The sequence below is a fragment of the Alligator sinensis genome, unplaced genomic scaffold (genome assembly GCF_000455745.1).
Source record: "Alligator sinensis unplaced genomic scaffold, ASM45574v1 scaffold505_1, whole genome shotgun sequence".
In the NCBI taxonomy this organism is placed as follows: Eukaryota; Metazoa; Chordata; order Crocodylia; family Alligatoridae; genus Alligator; species Alligator sinensis.
The window spans coordinates 3,302,101-3,320,584 of NW_005841940.1; the positions used below are offsets into that span (position 1 = coordinate 3,302,101).

General features: G+C 51.8%; 2 gene segments (V, D, J or C); both read left to right on the top strand.

Moving 5' to 3' along the window:
• The first annotated feature begins 10,620 nt into the window (after window positions 1–10,620).
• On the top strand, window positions 10,621–11,151 carry LOC102374470. The segment is given in 2 exon segments: window positions 10,621–10,706; window positions 10,808–11,151. Coding segments are annotated over 2 exon segments (390 nt in total).
• A 3,427-nt stretch (window positions 11,152–14,578) lies between these two features.
• Window positions 14,579–15,140, top strand: LOC102374719. The segment is given in 2 exon segments: window positions 14,579–14,708; window positions 14,806–15,140. Coding segments are annotated over 2 exon segments (438 nt in total).
• The last annotated feature ends 3,344 nt before the right edge of the window (window positions 15,141–18,484 follow it).

The window sequence follows — 18,484 nt, forward strand, 5'->3', positions numbered from 1 at the left end:
TGCTAATGAGCCATACAAATGTCATTTTTATCATGTGTACTTTGGGACAACCATCATGTCTACAAGCGCCCAGGCTACAAGTGTACTCAGTCCTGTGGAAATAATGACTGACATAGACTTCCAGACTTCTTCTGTTCAGTGAAGAAGCAGCCCTGGATTTGCACCCCACAGGCTGGATGATAGTTACCAAGGGCGTTATCAGATAAGAGTCTTTATCAGAGTAAGTGTACTGGTTGGGAATGGGATTAGGATGTCACAGCTGTGCTGGTCAGCACTTGCAGCTGAAGCACTCCAGAGGAGTTATCTCCCAGTGCGATTCATCTCAGGACCTGAGACTGAAGAAACATTCACAGGAGAAACCTCTTACAGGCAATGCAGCATCCATGCCAGGGGGCTTTTGTTGGTGTAATTATGCCAACATAGGTACAGTGGGGAAATGCTTAAGTCCACAGAGCTCCTTTTCAGAGCACAGCCCTGTCTCCTGTATGTGTCTTCTCAGTAGGACAGTGAGGAAAGTCCAGCTGACAGCATTAGCTAGTGAGCTGACAGCATTAGATAGGGAAAATCCTTTCTTGAAGGATATGAAGAAAGCAGCAGCCGGTGAGCAAGGGGCAGAGAGTCGCACGAAGGGGGTTGTTTCAGGACTGGGGGTTTGAGAGAGCCTTGGACGAACCCAGCCAGAGACCCGTTTGCCTCAGCAGCAGCAATGCCACAGTGCTCCAGAGGCAAAGGGAGGCAAAAGCCTCCCTCAGCTACTGAAGCTTGCTCTTTACTGGATTCATCATGTCTTGACCTTGCCTGAGGCTCAATAGTGAATTGACCAGATGCTCTCCTGTCTCTGCTCTTACCATTTCCAAGATGGGGTTAAGAGTAAGTCAGCTCCTCTGTCCTAAGTCAACTCCTTCCTTCCTCCTCCCCACCCGGCTGCATCCCCGGTGGAGCTGAGCAGCCGGCTGGTCCTGACACTCTGTGGACACAGCCCTGCACAGGAGCAGTGCAGCAGCAGTGGTTGTGCCCATTCCCCCATCTTGTCTATCTGCCTGCAGACTAGTTGGGATATCCTGTGTGTGTGGAAGTGGGAGGTTTTTATGTAAGAAGTATTAGGGAGGTGTAGACAGCAGGGTCAGGAGGACAGGGAGTGGCTCAGGAAGAGCTGTGATGTGTTGCTCTGGGTGGATCCCTTCTGTGACTTCCCAAACAGGATGTGCCCCTGCAGAAGAAATCCAGGCTGCTCCTTTGGGGTGGCCTGGGCATGTCTCCATTGTAGACAACACTAGGGCCAGTAGAGACATTGACAGTGATAAAGCCATGAGACTGAATGGAAGACACTCCAGATAACAGATGCACAGTATGAAAGGGACTTGCTGAGAATCCAGCAACACTGTTTCTGCTGGGGCAGACCTGTCATCTAACTCAGCACCAAGGCTGAAGCAGTAGCCAGCAGCCAGGGAAGCACAACCCAATTGCAAAGTGATGTGATGAAATGAAGTCACTGGAGGTTGTACAAAACCAGAGGAGCCCTGGTCCTGCGAAACATGGAGCGTTGTGCCATGGGGAGGCAATGAACAGCTCAGGTGCACAGCGGGTGGGGGCATAACCGAGCAACCTCATGGCTCAATCTGAAGTGAGGTCATTTGTCTTCTGTGTTCCTAGTCCTGTCCTAAACATAGGCACATGCAGGATGTAGGACTGGACGGGGAAGTAAAGGAAGAAGGATGGTCCCCAGAGAGAGCTCTCTGACTCCCCAAAAAAGAAAAGAAGTGGTTAGGGTGAAGCCAGTGCAGAGCCAGGGTGCTCAGGTATGAATGGTATCATTTGGGCTGAAAGTGCCCCCTGCTCTGAGGCTCATTGGACAGCTGATATCAAGCACAACCAGCAAAGCTTGCAGAGCGATTTCCCTGACTGCAGACTGTGACCGCTTCACTGCTCCCAGGCAGACAGGACATGGAATGGCCTGTTTGTTGAATGCAAAGAAGGAGCTATTTAAAAAGTTAGAAGGCCCTGGACCAGCCCATTCCCTTGGAAGCTGTACGTTGATGTAGGGTGGCTTCTGGAGTACCCACATGGCATGGCTGAATCTCAGGAAACTCAACAGATATGCTGTGATGGAACAAAAGGGACCATCTAGGGTCTTGCAAGCGACAAGAAAGACAGGCATCTTTATGATGCAGTGACCAGGACTGAGGTCTTAGTGGGAGAAGGGTGGGATGTAACTGCTGCTGCCCAGCTATGGTGTCCATCTCACAGGAGGCTCAGACCCCACAGAAAGTGGGAAAAGCATTACCCTGCCCCTCTCTGCTACTCCCACCCCAGTGCCTGAAGTTCCAGGGAATGCACATCGCCACTGGGAGGTGACGGCCTAGTAATGATGGTTCTGGGCTTGGAGTCCCCAGATACCTGGGTTTCTCTTCTGCCTTCACACAAGCTGGGCTGTGAGGAAGGAAGTGGCTTAACCCTGCTTTCCTTGTGTGCTGCCAGGAAATAGTCAAGCAAAGGCCTTGTCATTTGATAACATATCGGCGGGGTGCCCTTACCTCCTGCTGTGCATAGGCAGTGGGTAGGTGTTCTGAACCCCCTGTGCCTGCAGGTGTGTTTTCTCTGCAAAAGGGAATGGGAGTTGGTTGGGCAAAGATCAAACCCTATGAATGGTGAGAAATAGTCTGTTGGATTTTGAGGAAATAAATGAGGGGAAAAAATCAGGTCGCATCATTCGGACACCCCCCCACCCCCTCCCGCCCCAAGCAAAAAACCCCCCCCCCCCCCCCAAAAAAAAAAAAAAAAAATAGCAGGTAACCAAAGTTAAAAAAAATTAAAATCTCCAGAAAGGAAGACTTTCCAGAGGGACAACCTGGATGAGAAGTTCCTGATGATAATAAAAGACAAATATTTTGTACCCTCATTCAGTGTTTGAGATTCAGTGTGCAGGGCAGGGAGCAGATCTCTGTGCAAAATAAGAGCGGGGAAGTTAGTAACTGCTGAGCTCTTCTCACTGAGCTTAAATCACATTTGGGGAGGGTCTCAGCAGCCGGTGAGCAGGAGGCTGATTTGCACGAAGAAGCTGTTTGCAGCTCTGGGGGTTTAAGAGAGAATCTGAGCGTTGCAGCCCGAGACACATTTACAGTGGGAAGTTGAGCTGGTCTGGATCCCTACCATGGCCTGGGCCTCGCTCCTCCTCACACTCCTCTCAGAAGAGGTTTTAACTTTGTGGATTTCCATTTGGATTTTAACATTGTGGATTTCCATTTGCCCCTGGGTTTATCTTGTGAATCATGTGTGCATATTAAACAGTATGAGCACCATGTGGCAACCCACACACCCCTGAAAGGGTCTCCAGGCCTCCAAGGGGACCAAAGCCACCTAACAGAGAATCACTGGCCTGGGCTGTCAGGCTATGTTGCAGGGCTGGGCCAGGAGACTGACCAGTAGGCCTGTGCAAAATTTTGCTGGGTGTTTCATTTCGACACTGTTTCAACTCCTTTCAAGCTCAAAACTGAATCTGAAATGAAATGAAAGGCTTCAGAATGAAACAAGGGCCCTTTGAAATGTTTCAAAAGGTTTAAAATGTTTTGAGTTTTGAACCTTTGCTTGCATGCAGGGAAATAGAAAATAAGGAGAGGAAGGGGGAAGAGTGGGGAAGGACTGCTCTGATACTGACTGTAGCTGGGCAGTGACTGTCATCCTTCCCTGAGGTCCCTTCCAACCCCAGGGCTCTAGGGCAGGGACAGAAAAACAGCTGCACCTTAACACACGCACAGTCACACGCCATGAGTTTTGCTTGTCAGCAGCTTGAAGTGCAGTTTCCCAGAAACCCCTGCTCCCATCTCCTTCAAACTTGGCAGACTTTAGGCTCTCAGTAGGGGCTACCATTTTGGCATGTTTCATCAAAATCAGGCTGGAAATGACAAAGTTATAGGCTGTTTCGATCTTCCCCATTATAGCCTACGGGCAAAACATCAAAGCAGCGTCTAAACTGCAAAACCGTTTTGACGAAACGAAACGGAACAGCAGTTTCGAAAAGCGAAACAAAATTTGAAATGAAAGGCTGTTCTGTCAAAACGCAAGTCGAAACAGAACGGTGCCATTTCGCAGAGCCCGATTTTCTAGAGCTGTACGAGCTCAGCGCTTCTCAGGATCTGTCCCGTTGGGTGCCCTGGCTGTATGTCATAGGCGACTGGCAGGGGGTGCATGGGGGTGCATGTGTCCCCCCGATGGGGCCGGTGCCCCCCATGATGGCCGACTGATGCTGTCAGTAGGGCTGGTGCACCCCCTGACAGGGCCACCGCCTCAGCGGTTTCTGGGAGCGCCCCCCAGATTCAGGAGGCACCCGTCACTCATGCTGTATGTGTTTCTCACTTCCAAAGCAAACAAGTACAACCAAGGAAAAGTGATGTAACGCTGCCACCATTTGCCAAGTCTGGGTTTTTCCCCGCTGAGCTGCTAAACTATAGTTTAAGGGAACATTGCCAAGGCTGGCAGCCCTGGCCCTTTCCTGTCTCATTTTGAAGCTTCTCCTTACAGATCATGTAATGCTTTGTTGCACTTCTTCTAACCATCCTGCTGTGTGCATTGAAAACTTTCTGTCTTAAGCAGCCATCATTTCCAGACAGTCCTACAATAGCAGTGTCCTTCAAGTGCCTGCTATGGTGGTCCTACACTGTCCTTTAAGTTGGCCCTGGGGTTGTGGAATGAATGGGATGTTGGTCAGAGCACAGCCGGGTGGTCACCACTTGTGGATTTAGCCCAAAGACACTTGTGACTCTAAGGCATGGGGCACTAACAGGAGATCACCCCAAGAGACGAAAGGCAATGCAGACCATTGTCAGCATCCTTACAAGTGTCAGCTACAGCCCAGGTGAGTGCCAGGTCTCTGCTATGGCTGATGCAATAACAGTTTTAAGTGAGGGTGAGAGCAGTGTCAGCCAGGCTGAGAGCTAAAGGGATGTTCAGAGAGGCAAGAAGTCACTCCCTCATAGGATCCAGGACTCAGAGCTTGAATGGCAGCACCTCTTTTAGCAGGCAGCACAGAGGCTGCGTTGGGACTAATGACAAGGACCCCTTGTTGGAGAATGGAGATGTGATGAGACCACCCCCACCTCCAGTGGGTTCATATTGGCCTGAAGTCTTCTGTCTTGGATTGTCAGCAGTTTGGGGCAGCGGCTGGGGCTGATACTAGCTGTGGCGTTAAGGTTTCTTCCTTCCAGAAGCATCAGATATACCTTTTCTATAATGCCCCTGAATGCACCCAGCAGTGTCCAGGCCATCCAAAGCCCTCTCTGCCTCAGAAAATCAACATGGGCATTACGTGGGGAAGCACTACACAGAGCCGTGGGTGTTACAATTGGTATTATGAATTCAGGGAGCTGCGCAGAACAGCTGCAGAGCATCCAAATGCATTTCCAATCCCATTGCTATAGGGAACTACCCTGGCTGGTTCCAGCAGAAACCGGGCTCTTCCCCTGAGCAGCTTATATCCAACACCAGCAGCAGGCTGTTGAGGGATTCCCAGCCAGTTCTTGGTTTCCACTTCTGGTCGGACAGCAGGCCTAACCATCCCTGGGGTGCAGCCTGAGAATGATGCTGATGGTTACTGTTCGGTATGGACCGGGAGTGCTCGCCCCTGTGATATAGTCCAATGGGGAAGTGGGGAAAAAACTCTCTCTGCTCTAACTCCTCCAACCAAGTTGTGAAGCTGGAAATACGGCAGTGGGTAGGCACTGCCTTAGAGCCAATGCTCTGTGCACGTCTGCTCCTCTTTTCCACTGCACCAGTTTTCACAGGCTGCCCTGCCTGTGCCTAGCAACCCTAACTCCCATGCCATCATCAACAGAGAGACAGCACAACAAATGCCAGATGCTGGCAGTGGTATGAAGACATCACCTTTCCCAGAGCTCAGGAGCAGCCCTTTCCCTGAGAGCACATCAGAGCGCAGCCCTGGTACTTTGGGATTGAGCTTGTCACATCCTCTGTGAAGAATCCAGGAGAAACAGCCCAGCCAGGCTGCTGATTCAGAGCCAGCAGCTGATTTGTAGATTATGGTGTCCTGCGTGGCAGTGGATGGGGACAGAGGGAGAGCATTCACCCTTTGACACAGCAGCATTTGGTCCAGAAGAGGTTGCAAGTGCCCTAGGAATCCCCTTCACTCTGACTGCTCTGGGGGCTGCTGGATGCAAGAGATCTCTTCTGCCTGGGGAGATCACTGTGGTGTGTCCCTGGCTCTTGTGACACTGAACAGGGCCCCTGTGAAGACTGCGGTTTCTGTAGATGGTAAGGGGGCGGAAACCCCAAACCTGCCCTAATTTTTCAGTGTATGAGAGGGACCAACCTCCTTTCTGCTGCTTGCCCCAGACAGAGCAGGCAGATGGACAGACAGGGAGGTAAGAGACACAGAAGAGCAAAGGCAGAGGAGCGCAGAGCAGGGTCACTTCCCCCTGGTATTCTTTCTGGAGGCTCTTGTGAGTTCTCCATTCCCCAGAGCTCTTTTTCCATGTCCCGCTGGGCTGTGCCCACAGACAGGACCTGTATGGGGCACGTTCTGCCTGCCAGCATCCTGCTCATATTGGTGTGGGCACCCAGAGCCCCTTCTCCACGGCCCCTCTGAGCTGAGGTGTGGGGATGGCATGTGCAAACCCCTGATTGTGAGCACAGGCAATGTGTAGAGGGAGCACAGGGGGCCATGTACCTCCCTCCCCCTCCAAGATTGGCTCTTGCAGTGGGGGAGTGGGGGTGCCAAGGGAAGTGCAGTGGTACTTGCTGCCCGTGCCTCAGGGGGTGGCGATCAGCTGCTGGGGGACCCCCTCTCCAGTTGGCGATCGGCCGCTGATGCCCTCAGGGACTCAGGAGGCACAAGTCGCCCATGATTATGAGAGCGCAGGAGGGAATCCTTAGCCATGGCACATCACGCAGACACATCCCCTTGCACCAACTGAGTGTAGCAAAGCACTGAACGAGGTGAGCTCTCATCTTACTCTGAATAAAAGCTCTGCCTCAAACACAGCTGACTCCATCCTCAGCTTCTCCCTCTTGCTAGACCATGCTGCAAAAGTGTAACCCTGCATGAGTCATGTGATGAACATCTTTCACTATTGGGACATGAACTAGTCTCTGGTGCCTAGACATGAACAGTGAGGCTGCTCTGATGCACTGTAATCCCAGCATGTTGGAGCAGACCAGATTAAATGAGTGTCCTGGAGCATGGTAATTACCACGCTCCAGTAGCCTCCAGCATCTTGGGTATCAGCGTCCTGACACTTCAAAATGGAGTGAGGGCGCTTTAAATAAAGTTCTTTCTGTGAACTTTAGTTAAAGTGCCCCTGCTACCATCTGGAAGAATGGGGATGCTGGGCCAAGAGATACTATGGGTGCTTTAAGTAGAGTGGCTCTCAGAACCACTGTAATTAAATCCACCCCCTCCCCACCCGTTCCCAGACCACGTGTATAAGCGCCCCGTACCACTGCACTTCAGGTGGTTACAGAATGAATGGGAACGTATTGTGGTTTTGAGAAGTCCCACAGGAACAATATGTCCATGTGCCCTGCACAGAGGCTAGACAGTGACCCTTGATATCTGAATTCACGGGGCTGGGCTGGACCGATGCGGAAATGGTCTTGTCCTTCTCTCCTCAGACGACTCCTCTTCTTCAGCCTCCCTGTGTCTGTGCAGCTCTTCTGCATCCTCCCCTTCCCTTTGCTAAAATTGTCATCTCTTGAGTGCACTCTGCATCCCCTGAGCAGGGGGCAGATTTGCATGAAGGGTCTGTTCTCCCGCTCCAAGTGTTTTAAGAGACAGTTGGATGGTCCCAACCAGAGACCTGTTTGCCTCAGGAAGCTGAGCTGCTCTGGATTCCCACCATGGCCTTGGGCCCTCTCGTCCTCATGCTTGTCCTGTTCTGCTTTGGTAAGGGAGGGGAGGGCTTCCTCCAAAGGAGTCCTGAGAGATGGGGCTGATGTCTCCCTCTGCTTTGGGATCTTGCTCTCCGAGTTGGTAAGAAGCGTTTCTCGGGGGATGGAGCAGGTTGTGACGGGGTGTCTGCATTGCTCTTTGCAGGACAGAGCTCAGAGTGTGCTGACACAAGCACATCCCACATTGTCGGTGGCGCTGGGGCAAACGGCATCTCTGCGGTGCGCACTGCAGGGCGTGGAGTTCATTAGCACCACGGACCGTGCCTGGTATCAATAGCACCTGGGAGCAGTCCTGGGCTACTGATCTAAAAGTCCAAGAGCAGAGCCTCAGGTGTCCCTGAACTCTTCTCTGCTGATCTCTCTGGTAATCTTGCATGGTTGACCACCCCTGGGGTCCAGGTTGAAGATGAGGTGGATTATTACTGTGCTGTGTGGCACTCTGCCTCTCCTCACAGGGACCCAGTCATATGGGGAACTGCAACAACAACTTTCTCTTCCCTCCCAGCCTTAGCCTCACTAGCAACTGCTCTGGTGTGGAGTTGGGTCTCTGGAGCAAGACAGGTCTCCTTTTTTTCCCTCCAAGGGAGTCCAGGAGAATGGACCTTTCTTGCACCCGATGGGTTCCAGGGCACCTGCAGGCCTGGCCTAGGCACAGTGTATTTCCTGAATTAGTTCAGAAACAATTTGCATGTAATCACAACCCGTTTGACTGTACATTGGGGAAGGACCTGGTCTCTCAGCCCTGGTGTATGAAGTCTGACATGCTTCCAGAGATGCATGTTACAGCCAAAATTACACAAAGACATACACGTACATGCACATGTGCACACACACTCATCCATTTGCATGTGCACACACAGATGCACACCATGGAGTGCCCTGCCAGGATAGTCCAGCATGTAAGGGAGGACCCAGTAAGCCATCACCAGTGCCCAGCTACAGAACTCAGCTAAAGCCATGTCATTACATGTTTCCTGGGAAGGAGGGGCTTTGAACAGCAGTGAATTGGTTACATGCGGCTTGCCCCGACTGCTTCCTTTTTTTGACCCTTGATTCTAAAGCAAGGCATGTTATCTCTGACTATGCTTGCCTAGTTCCCCCACTGTTTTTCCATGGTGATGTGTCAGGAGAGGGTACTCGTGACCACTAGGTGTCAATCTTGCTGCACAGATGAGCCAAAAGTTAACTCTGAGTGACAGGCGGTCTCCAGGGAAATATGTAAACAAGCATTTCCGCTTCTGTATGGTCTAACTGTCCATTCACTCCATGTCACGGTTTTTGAATTGGCCCTTTCTGAGAAAAACATCCTTTTCCTGCCATCTTTGGGTGCTGGGGTTCTCAGCCCAAAGACACGAGGGGGAGGGAGGTCTTGGGACTGAGGCCCCAGTGCACTACTCAAGCAGTTGGCACTCAGTCCTTTCGTCTGTGAATTGGGGATGTCAGCCAGGCTCCTTCCTGCCCTTCCTCTGTCTTGTCCGCTTGGATCGGAAAGTTTACCCGGTGTTGAGGGGCCCTGGCTCCATGTGGAGCCTTCTGGGGATCACTGCGATACGAAGAGATCTTTGCCAGCCGTTCTTCAGGGAACCCAGAGGTCTTTGGGGCTCGCACCAGAACCTGCGGAGTCCTGCTTTTTCCACCAGCAGAAAAGTCAGGGGAGAATGGAGAGACTAGTCAGAAGAATAACAAGGCAAATGGCAGTGTCTCCGGTCCTCCCCATCAAGGCTTTCAAAGTCTGACCCAGTCTTCCTGGCTGCTCTTGATTTTCCTGTGTATCCCTGTCAGCCCAGTCCTCTGACTGTACCAGCCTCCCTGCAGGGATCTAGAGAGCAGCTGCCTGCTTTTCAGGATGCTTTCATGAGTTATTTCTACTCCTGGGCCCAGGGACGTTGGCTGCATGCAGATGTTCAGGGGAAAAGGCAGAAGGGGAGACCTGAAATACATACATGAAATCATGTTTTTCACAAAACAAGTGTGTACAATTCTGCATATGTTCAAAAGAGTCCCTTGCCTCAGCCTTCCTCCTCTCCAGTGCTCCTCGAGGCTGGGGCCATCTTCTTGAATGCCCCAGTTCAGCACCAGGCATTTTCAGGCCTTTACCTGTGTCAGGCACTGAGCCCATGGCAATGCCATGAACATGAGACACTGGGGACAGTGTTAAGAAGAAGTGTCCTGAGCATGAAACCCCAAACCCTGTTAAAGTCACTTGGATAATGGAAAATAAGTTTCTCTCGAAAAATGGTCTACGTGGCACAATGTAGGTCAGGCTCAAGTGCTAGGAGTTAGGACACAAAAATAATCTTGGTACCCCACCTGTGAAGCAGTGTGCTTTAGGCAGGGCAGAGGAGAGGCCAGAGTTAATCATGGAGGCGGAGAAACTACAATTCAGAATATCTTCCTCAGTAAAGAGGTAACAGGGTGAGGGGACTTGCACATTGTTTATCTACCCCAAATGCCTCTTTTCCCATGACAATTAAGCAGGAAGAACGGGAAGTTTAACCACAGGTATGAGCGGGAATCTGCAGGAAAGCACTTCCCCTCCCAGCGCTGTGCACTGGGCTCTGCTCTGCCAGCTCTCGGAGCGGTGGAAGCAGAAGGAAGAAACACACGTCCCGACAGGGCGACGCACCAGCAGCAGCCAGTGACAGGGGGCAGATTTGCATGAAGGGGCTGGTCTCAGCTCTGGGGCTTTATGAGAGACTCGGAGGGCCCCAGCCTGGGAGACTTTTGCCTCAGGAAGCTGAACTGGTCAGGATTTGTCACCATGGCCTGTGCCCTGCTCCTCCTGGTGCTGATGACGTGCTGCTCAGGTCAGCAGAAGGGTTCAGGCTGTGCCTGTCATGGGGGCAGTTGCTTTCCTGTCAGCGCGGTCAATGAATGGTTAATAATGGGTTTGTGATGTTGATTTCAGGGGTCTGGTCACAGCCTGTGGTGACTCAGGAGCCTGTGATGTCCGTGTCCCCAGGAGGGACTGTCACTCTGTCCTGCAGCCTGAGCACCGGAGCCATCACCACCAGCAACTATCCTGCCTGGCTCCAGCAGAAACCTGGCTCTCCCCCTCGGCAGCTTATATACAGCACCAGCAGCAGGCCCTCGGGGATCCCCACCCGGTTCTCTGGGTCCATATCTGGTCAGAAGGCCGTCTTGACCATCACGGGGGTCGAAGCCGAGGATGAGGCTGACTACTACTGTGCTGTGTATACTGGCAGCAACCCACTGCACAGTGATAGAGCCCGATGGGGAACTGAGACATAAACCTTTCTGTTCAGCGGTGCCCTGCTGGGATCTCCCTGCCCAGGCTGCAGAGTTTGGTTGTGCTGACTGCATTTTCATTGAACCCCCCAGACCTTCCCTAGCCGCTGTCCCCACTGCCCATGTCCTGCTGGTCAGCTCAGACAGCCCATGTAGACCAGATGAATGTTTTAAATGGTCTCTCAATTTACTTTGGCAATCACAGTACTTCATGGCCTCCATGAAGCAAGCCCTGATGTTGAGGGCAGAATGCTTCTAACCCTGTGGACTCCCATTTAATCCTGCATTTATTGTGTGACTCCTGTGTGGTCACCTAACAGCACAAGCACCGTGTGGCAACCCACTCTGTCCTGGAAGGACCTAAAGATCCCCAGGGCGCCACAGCTTGATGGGGAACTGAGACATAAAGCTCCTTCCTGTTTTTTTCTGCCCCTGTGCCCTGCGGGGAAGTAGCTGCTCAGGCCACAGTGTCTGGTTTCTACCTGCCGTGTGGATACCTTGAAGAGTGTTGGGTAAAAGTTGTTACATTTTCCCAGGGATTGCAGGAGGGAACGGCAGACCTGTAGGCAAAGTACTGCTCTCTGAATGAACACACTTGATCATTCTGTAACGGGCGGGCAATTATTTTGGATGGAGGGCCGCGTACCGAGTTTTGGCAAGCAGTCGAGGGCCGCATTGGTAGCTCCGCCCCTTGACAGACGCCCCGCCCTTGGTCACCATCTTGTGGCTAGAAGTTCCGCCCCCTCACCCATGACCTATGCCACCAGAAGTCCCTCCCCCTTGCCCTAGAAGTACCTCTTTCAGGAAGAGTTTTGCCATCTCGAAACAGAAAAATACCAAATACCAAAAATTATAGGTATTTAGAATGTATTTTATTCAAGTGATTGAGGCACTGTTAGACTTCCAAACTTCTTTAAAATTGAAAATATATCAACAACATTTTGTGTTCAATTGATACCTATATACACACACACACACACACACACACACATATATATTATATATAGTGACATTTCATGGATTTGGGTTTTTTTGTGAGAGAATTTTCAATTTTTATCAGACAATTTGTGATTTTTGAACAGAGATAACCAGGGCTCCTGGATACAATTAATTACTTGTATTTCCCTAACAAGGGAGCAAGAGCCCATGAGAACTGAAACAGAAACCAGAGGATTCTGGGGCTATAGCTTGTGGTTTGGCCCTATGACCTTTAGCAGTTTTAGGAAGGTAATGATAAAAATAGGCCACTTGTTCCACTGGTAAATAGCACCACTGCTGACACTGATGCAACTTTAGAGCTTTCCCCACAAGAGGAGCTCACTGGAGCAGTGCTCAAGCACCGGGGTTTGGTGCTTGGGGCAAAGCCCACAGAGGCAGCCTGCCCTTGCCCTGTGCAGAGGTCTGGAGAGGCACACGCCCCCCATACTTATTGGGAGTGTACGCAGCAGCGGGAGCCGCGCTTCCCCTGTTCCCGTGCCCCTCAAATGAGCCACTCATACTTCGTCCCATGTCCTAAGCTGGCTGGGCAGCACCTGTTGGCACTCCCTTTACTTCAGCGCTGGGGGTGGTCACCCCGATCGCCCCAGCCGCCCTTGCCATGGCTCTGCTCTGCAGTGCACTAAACACTCCCTGCACTGCTGCAAAGGGGATGTCCAGAGGCTTGTGATCCTCTCTGTAGAAAGACTTAAAGAGTTAAACCCTCTGTATAACCAGAGAGGCTCAGCAGGTGTCTGGCTCCATTGCAGGGTGTGCAGGAGACCAGGTATGTGCTGCCTCTCCAGAGCCTGGGGCCAGGTTTTGGAAGCAGCTGGGGCAGAGAGGCAGCAGATGTTTGCAGCTGACCCAGGTTCTGGGTAGGTGCTGAAATTCACGGAGCCCGGGCTGCTTGCAGCAGGGCTTCTGTGGGATCAGCCCAGGCTCCGTGGCTATAAGCAGCTACCTGGACTGGGGCCGGCTGCAGCCAGGTGGCTACAAACAGCTGCTGATCTCCTACCCTGGCCCCAGCTGTATCCCAGCCCTAGTCTCCGGGAAAGCAGCAGGTGCTGGCACTGCACCCCTGGGGGCTGGGGCTGGGGCGGGGAGGCAGCAGCTGTTTGCAGCCTCCCAGCTGCAGCCAGCCCCAGGTCTGGGTAGCTGCTGGAGCCCAGGCTGCTCCCAGTAGCACTTGCAGCATGCCAACTGCCTGCTGGGAGCAGCCCGGGCTCCCAGCTGGCAGCAGCTACCCAGAGCTCGGGCCGGCCCCAACCAGAAGGCTGCAAACAGCTGCACTGGACTCCACAGCTCCAGCATCAGCTCCACGCTGGTGGTGACTGCGCACGCACCTTGGGGCAGACAGCAGGGCAGCGCAGCTCACTCCAAGGTGCGTGCACTGTCGCTGCCAGTATGGAGCTGATGCCAGAGCTATGGAGCCCGGCAGAGCTGTTTGCAGCCTCCCGGCTGCAGCCAGCCCTGGCTCTCTGTAGCTACTGCCAGTCATGGAGCCCGGCTGCTTGCAGCAGGGCTTGCCACCTCCCATCCGCCTCCTGGGAGCAGCCTGGGCTCTATCACTGGCAGCAGCTACCCAGAGCCGGGGTTGGCTGTGGCATGCCGAGCAAAATGGCCTTGCATGCCATGCTAAGCACGCATGCCAGGGGTTGCCGACCCCTTCCCTAAATTCTGCTGAAGTGAGTAACAGGGACATTATAGGGTCCCCTCACAAATTGCCTTTTTGCCCACATCAAGATCTACAAATTTCAGTTGACTCTTCCTGATTCCTCTTATCTCTTACAGTGCTGGGCTCTGGCATGTCTGCTCCAGCAGCCTCCCTGAAGCAATCCAGAAGGCCACTATTGCGCATCCTCATAATCTTTCCTGATATCCTCCTGCTACTGCCTCTGTAGGGCTTTTCATACCGTCTGTTGTTGATTCTTTCAAGAAGGGGCCATGTCATTACATGTATTTGTGCAATGCCCAATGCAGTCTGGCCCCTCTCAGGATCAGGACCCCTGTGCACAAGAAAGCCAGGAGCACTGAATATTGGTGCCATCGGTAGGGAGGAGCATTCTGATCAAGCGAGAAGCATTCATAGCACAGCAAACTTCAGTACTGAAAGCAGGACAGTAGTGTTAGTACTGTGCTACAACTGGGGTATTTCTTCTACTAAGAAACTGGGTACAGTGGCTTATGCAGACAAACCCCAGAGTTTCTCGCAGAGGTGGAGAATTTGTAATTCAGAACATATTCAGTGTGAAAGATAAGCAGAATGAGGGGACCGCAGTTCTTATAATCACATGCCCCCCATATCTGCCTGTATCCCACTGCACCAAGTCGGAAGTGAGATGTTTAACAACCTGCACGGACTCATGGGCACAGGAAGCAGAAGGAATAAGAGCACGCCCAGACCAGCAGCAGCCAGTGAGCAGGGGCAGATTTGCATGAAGGGGCTGTTCTCAGCTCTGGGCATTTAAGAGAGACTTGGATGATCCCAGTTACAGCCTGTTCACTTCAGGAAGCCGAGCTGGCCTGGATTCCCACCATGGCCTGTGCCCTTCTCCTTCTTGTTCTGCTCGCATACAGCTCAGGTGAGCAGGGAGGGTTCATGATGTCTTGGAGGATGTTACTTTTTTAGCAAGTGCAATAAATGAATGGTAAATAATGGGTCTGTACTGCTAATTCCAGGGGTCCGGTCGCAGCCTGTGGTGACTCAGGAGCCTTCAGTGTCTTCGGTGTCCCCAGGAGGGACTGTCACTCTGTCCTGCAGCCTGAGCACCGGAGCCATCACCACTGGCAACTATCCCTCCTGGTACCAGCAGAAACCTGGCTCTGCCCCTCAGCTGCTTACTTATGAAAGTAATAAGAGACCCTCTGGGGTCCCCACCCGGTTCTCCGGGTCCATCTCTGGTCAGAAGGCCGCCTTAACCATCACCGGGGCCCAAGCTGAGGACGAGGCCGACTACTACTGTGCTGTGTATACTGGCAGCAGCAGTGCGTTACGACACTGTGTTTCATTTTGATGAGGAACTGAGACACAAACCTCCCTCTTCTCTTGTCTCTTCATGGGCTGTTCAGGCTTTGCCTGCTCGGGCCGCAGACTTTGGCCTTGGCCAGGAACAGGTCTAACTGCTTTGGTTTGTTTCTTTCAGAAGCCCAGCCCTTGTGTCCAGCGGGGACGGCCCTTTCCTGCGCCCACCTGCCTGAAATCAGGAAGCTTCTTTTCCAGGTTCACCATTGCTGCAAACTTTCTTCAGGTCACCTTAGCCAACCCACTCTGTGTTTTTTTTCCCCCTTGATGGCATAGTTTCATGGTCTCCATGCTACCAAACCCTAATATCGAAGTATTGCACACTGAGACCCAATATGAGGTGAAGCCTATGGTGTATTAGTTATACTCCCTTACACCTACATGGCAACATGGAGACATACAACGAGATAAGTGTTACATGTGTGAGTGCCCTGGATCCATCTCACATTTGTCCAAGGCAGCATCATGGCATCAATGTATTCACTGTCTACTGGCCAGTCAGCTTCATGTCTTGGCCTCTTCCCTTCCCCACCCAGCCGAATGGGAAATGGCTCTAGCTGCTGCTTCATTGTCAAGTTCCTAAATCAAATCCTGGAGCACTTGTACATGTGACAGGGCTTTAATCCCCATGGTTTCATTTTATGCTCCCTAGTTTTTAATTTAAACCCACTGTTTCAATTTTCCCATTATGTTATAGTGAGGAGCATTATCCTTTTTTTTTTTTTTTTTGGCCAGAGCTTTAGTCTGCCCGTGGCAGTGGGGTGAGCTGTCGGCAGACCAAGCATCCCCTGAGCTGCAGAGAGTCCCCTTCCTTCCCTCTGCAGTGTCAGCACCCCCATGGGGGTGCCCAGATGGGCTGCTAGCAGGCGGGGGGGGCGTCTGGCTTGGAGGCAGCACCCAGCCCGATCCAACTGTTCCCTGAGCCTGCCTGCTGGAACGGTTAGTTTGCAACAATGCAAAGTCATTTAAACCCCCCCAAACTGGTGCACCTGTAATGTGTGATGCCACTGAGCCAGAGAAATGACATTTTTATGATGTGTAAATTGGGACAAGCATCATGTCTACAAGCGCCCAGGCTACAAGTGTACTCAGTCCTGTGGAAATAATGACTGACATAGACTTCCAGACTTCTTCTGTTCAGTGAAGAAGCAGCCCTGGATTTGCACCCCACAGGCTGGATGATAGTTACCAAGGGCGTTATCAGATAAGAGTCTTTATCAGAGTAACTGTATTGGTTGGGAATGGGATTAGGATGTCACAGCTGTGCTGGTCAGCACTTGCAGTTGAAGCACTCCAGAGGAGTTATCTCCCAGTGCGATTCATCTCGGGTAATCCCAGCTCTTCTCTATGGCTGCGAATCTTAGGTGCAATACAGGGATTGTCTGTCACAGGCCGGCTAGGCACTGTGAGTGTATCAGTTATTAGGCTGCTGGTTTTGGGATCAAGGAGGCGAGTCAGGAGTGAAGTAAAGGCAAATTTACTTATAGCTTAGCATACAACAGTTAACAGAAAGGTTAATGCGACAAAAAGATAGTACAGTAATAAAGAGGTAATAGTGAATGATAACAGCAGATAGACAGAATGACAAAGAGTTCCCACATGGGGTTAGCAACTTATCCACAGTCCCTCTATGTCAGGTGCGCACCAAGTTGTTCCAGCGAAGTCAGGTGTCCCCAGTCAACACGGTCCGAGGGGTCACCAGGAAGGTCCCTTGATCAGGATCCGGTCCTCACTCACACTGGGAGTCCGGGGTCTAGGCCTGGTACAGCAACGGTCCTTCTGTCCCGTCCTTCTAACTGGTCACTTGACATACACGTTCCTTTATGCCTTGTCTTGTGCTAATCTGTTGGCTTTAGAGCCACTCACAATCTTGCCCTATAGCTGTTACCCTATGGGATCAAAAGGTGTTAGAAATTATCATGAAATGTTACCACCCTATCTTGGGTTCACCTATATACATGCAGAGAGGCTGCTTCAACATGCTGGTAATTCCTGCTTTCCAGCACACTCCACCATCACATATATCAGTGTCCCTGTGCTGAAAAACGGTGGTGGGGCCTCTTTAAGTGAAACCTGGTTCGACGAGCTTTAGTCCAAAGCACTCTGCCATCATTTTTTAGCATGGGGACACTGATAAACATGACGCTCCAGGTGCTTTTCATCAGTGCAGCTCTTGGAGCTGCATGAATTAAAGTGCCTCCCTGCCTCTCAGAGCACATCTGTTAATGCCCGTTGATTATTCAAAATCAGCTGCTGTGGACAGGGCATTGTGTGTGCGTGGCTGATGTACGTTTGCCAGAACAACTGCTATACTCTCAACAGCCAAGGATAAAGGACATGCAGGGGCCAGAGGAAATGCTTGAAGGACAAGCAACAGGACAGAGCTGCATGGCAATGTGTTGTGAGAGGAGGAACATCTTACTTTGAGGAAAAGTGTCTCACCCTGGAGGCAGAAAAGCAACAGGAACACAAGGAAAGGAAACAAGACCGAGAAATCTTCAGTTCGACCCTATCCACCAGCTGTGGTGTCTGCCAGAGAGGCTGTGCCTCTAGGATTGGCCTTCCAAGCCATCAGTGGACTCATCTACAACCCCTTACTTGGCCCCTGCGAATGATCGTCCTTGACAGTGAGGGATCGTCGCTGCTGCTGCAGATCTGTGTAATAATAGTGTGGTGCGTTTCTGCTACCTTTGGAAAGTGGAGGTAAAACCCTGACTTGGGTCACAACGGAATCACTGTGGTGCTTCCACCCCGGCCTCCAGATGAACACAGCACAACCCCAGGGCAGGATTCGCACTCAGCTGACACACCGACCTAAGAGGGAGAGCAGAGATGCTTTAGATCTGGCAGCAAATGGGAATCAGTCTGAAGTAGAGTAGGAAAAACTTGTACCAACCCCGCTATATGATCTGCCTGAATCCTGCCAGTTATCAGCTGTGAAAGAGGGAGCTCAGTTTTAGAAATGCTGAAAGTAGGACAGGCCCTTTACGAACGGTGCGGTGCTGGCCAAGGGGATGTGTCCGGTGGAGCTGCTGTGAGTCCCGGCGACAATGTTGTGACCCCAAACACTCCTCAAAGAGCAATTCCCAAAGCTCCTGGACTGGAACCAAAAGTATTGTGCTCAGGGCAGGATTCAGCCTCTTTGCATTCACAGCACTGGGAACGGTCTCTCCGGCCCTGCCCTCTATGAGTAAAATGGGGAAGACAGCAGGGAAGAGATGGCAGAGGCTGAACGAGCAGCAGATTTGCATGAAGTGGGCGTTCTCAGCTCTGAGGGTTTGAGAGAGACATGGAGGCTTCCAGCCAGGGACCCGTTTTCCTCATAAAGCCGAGCGA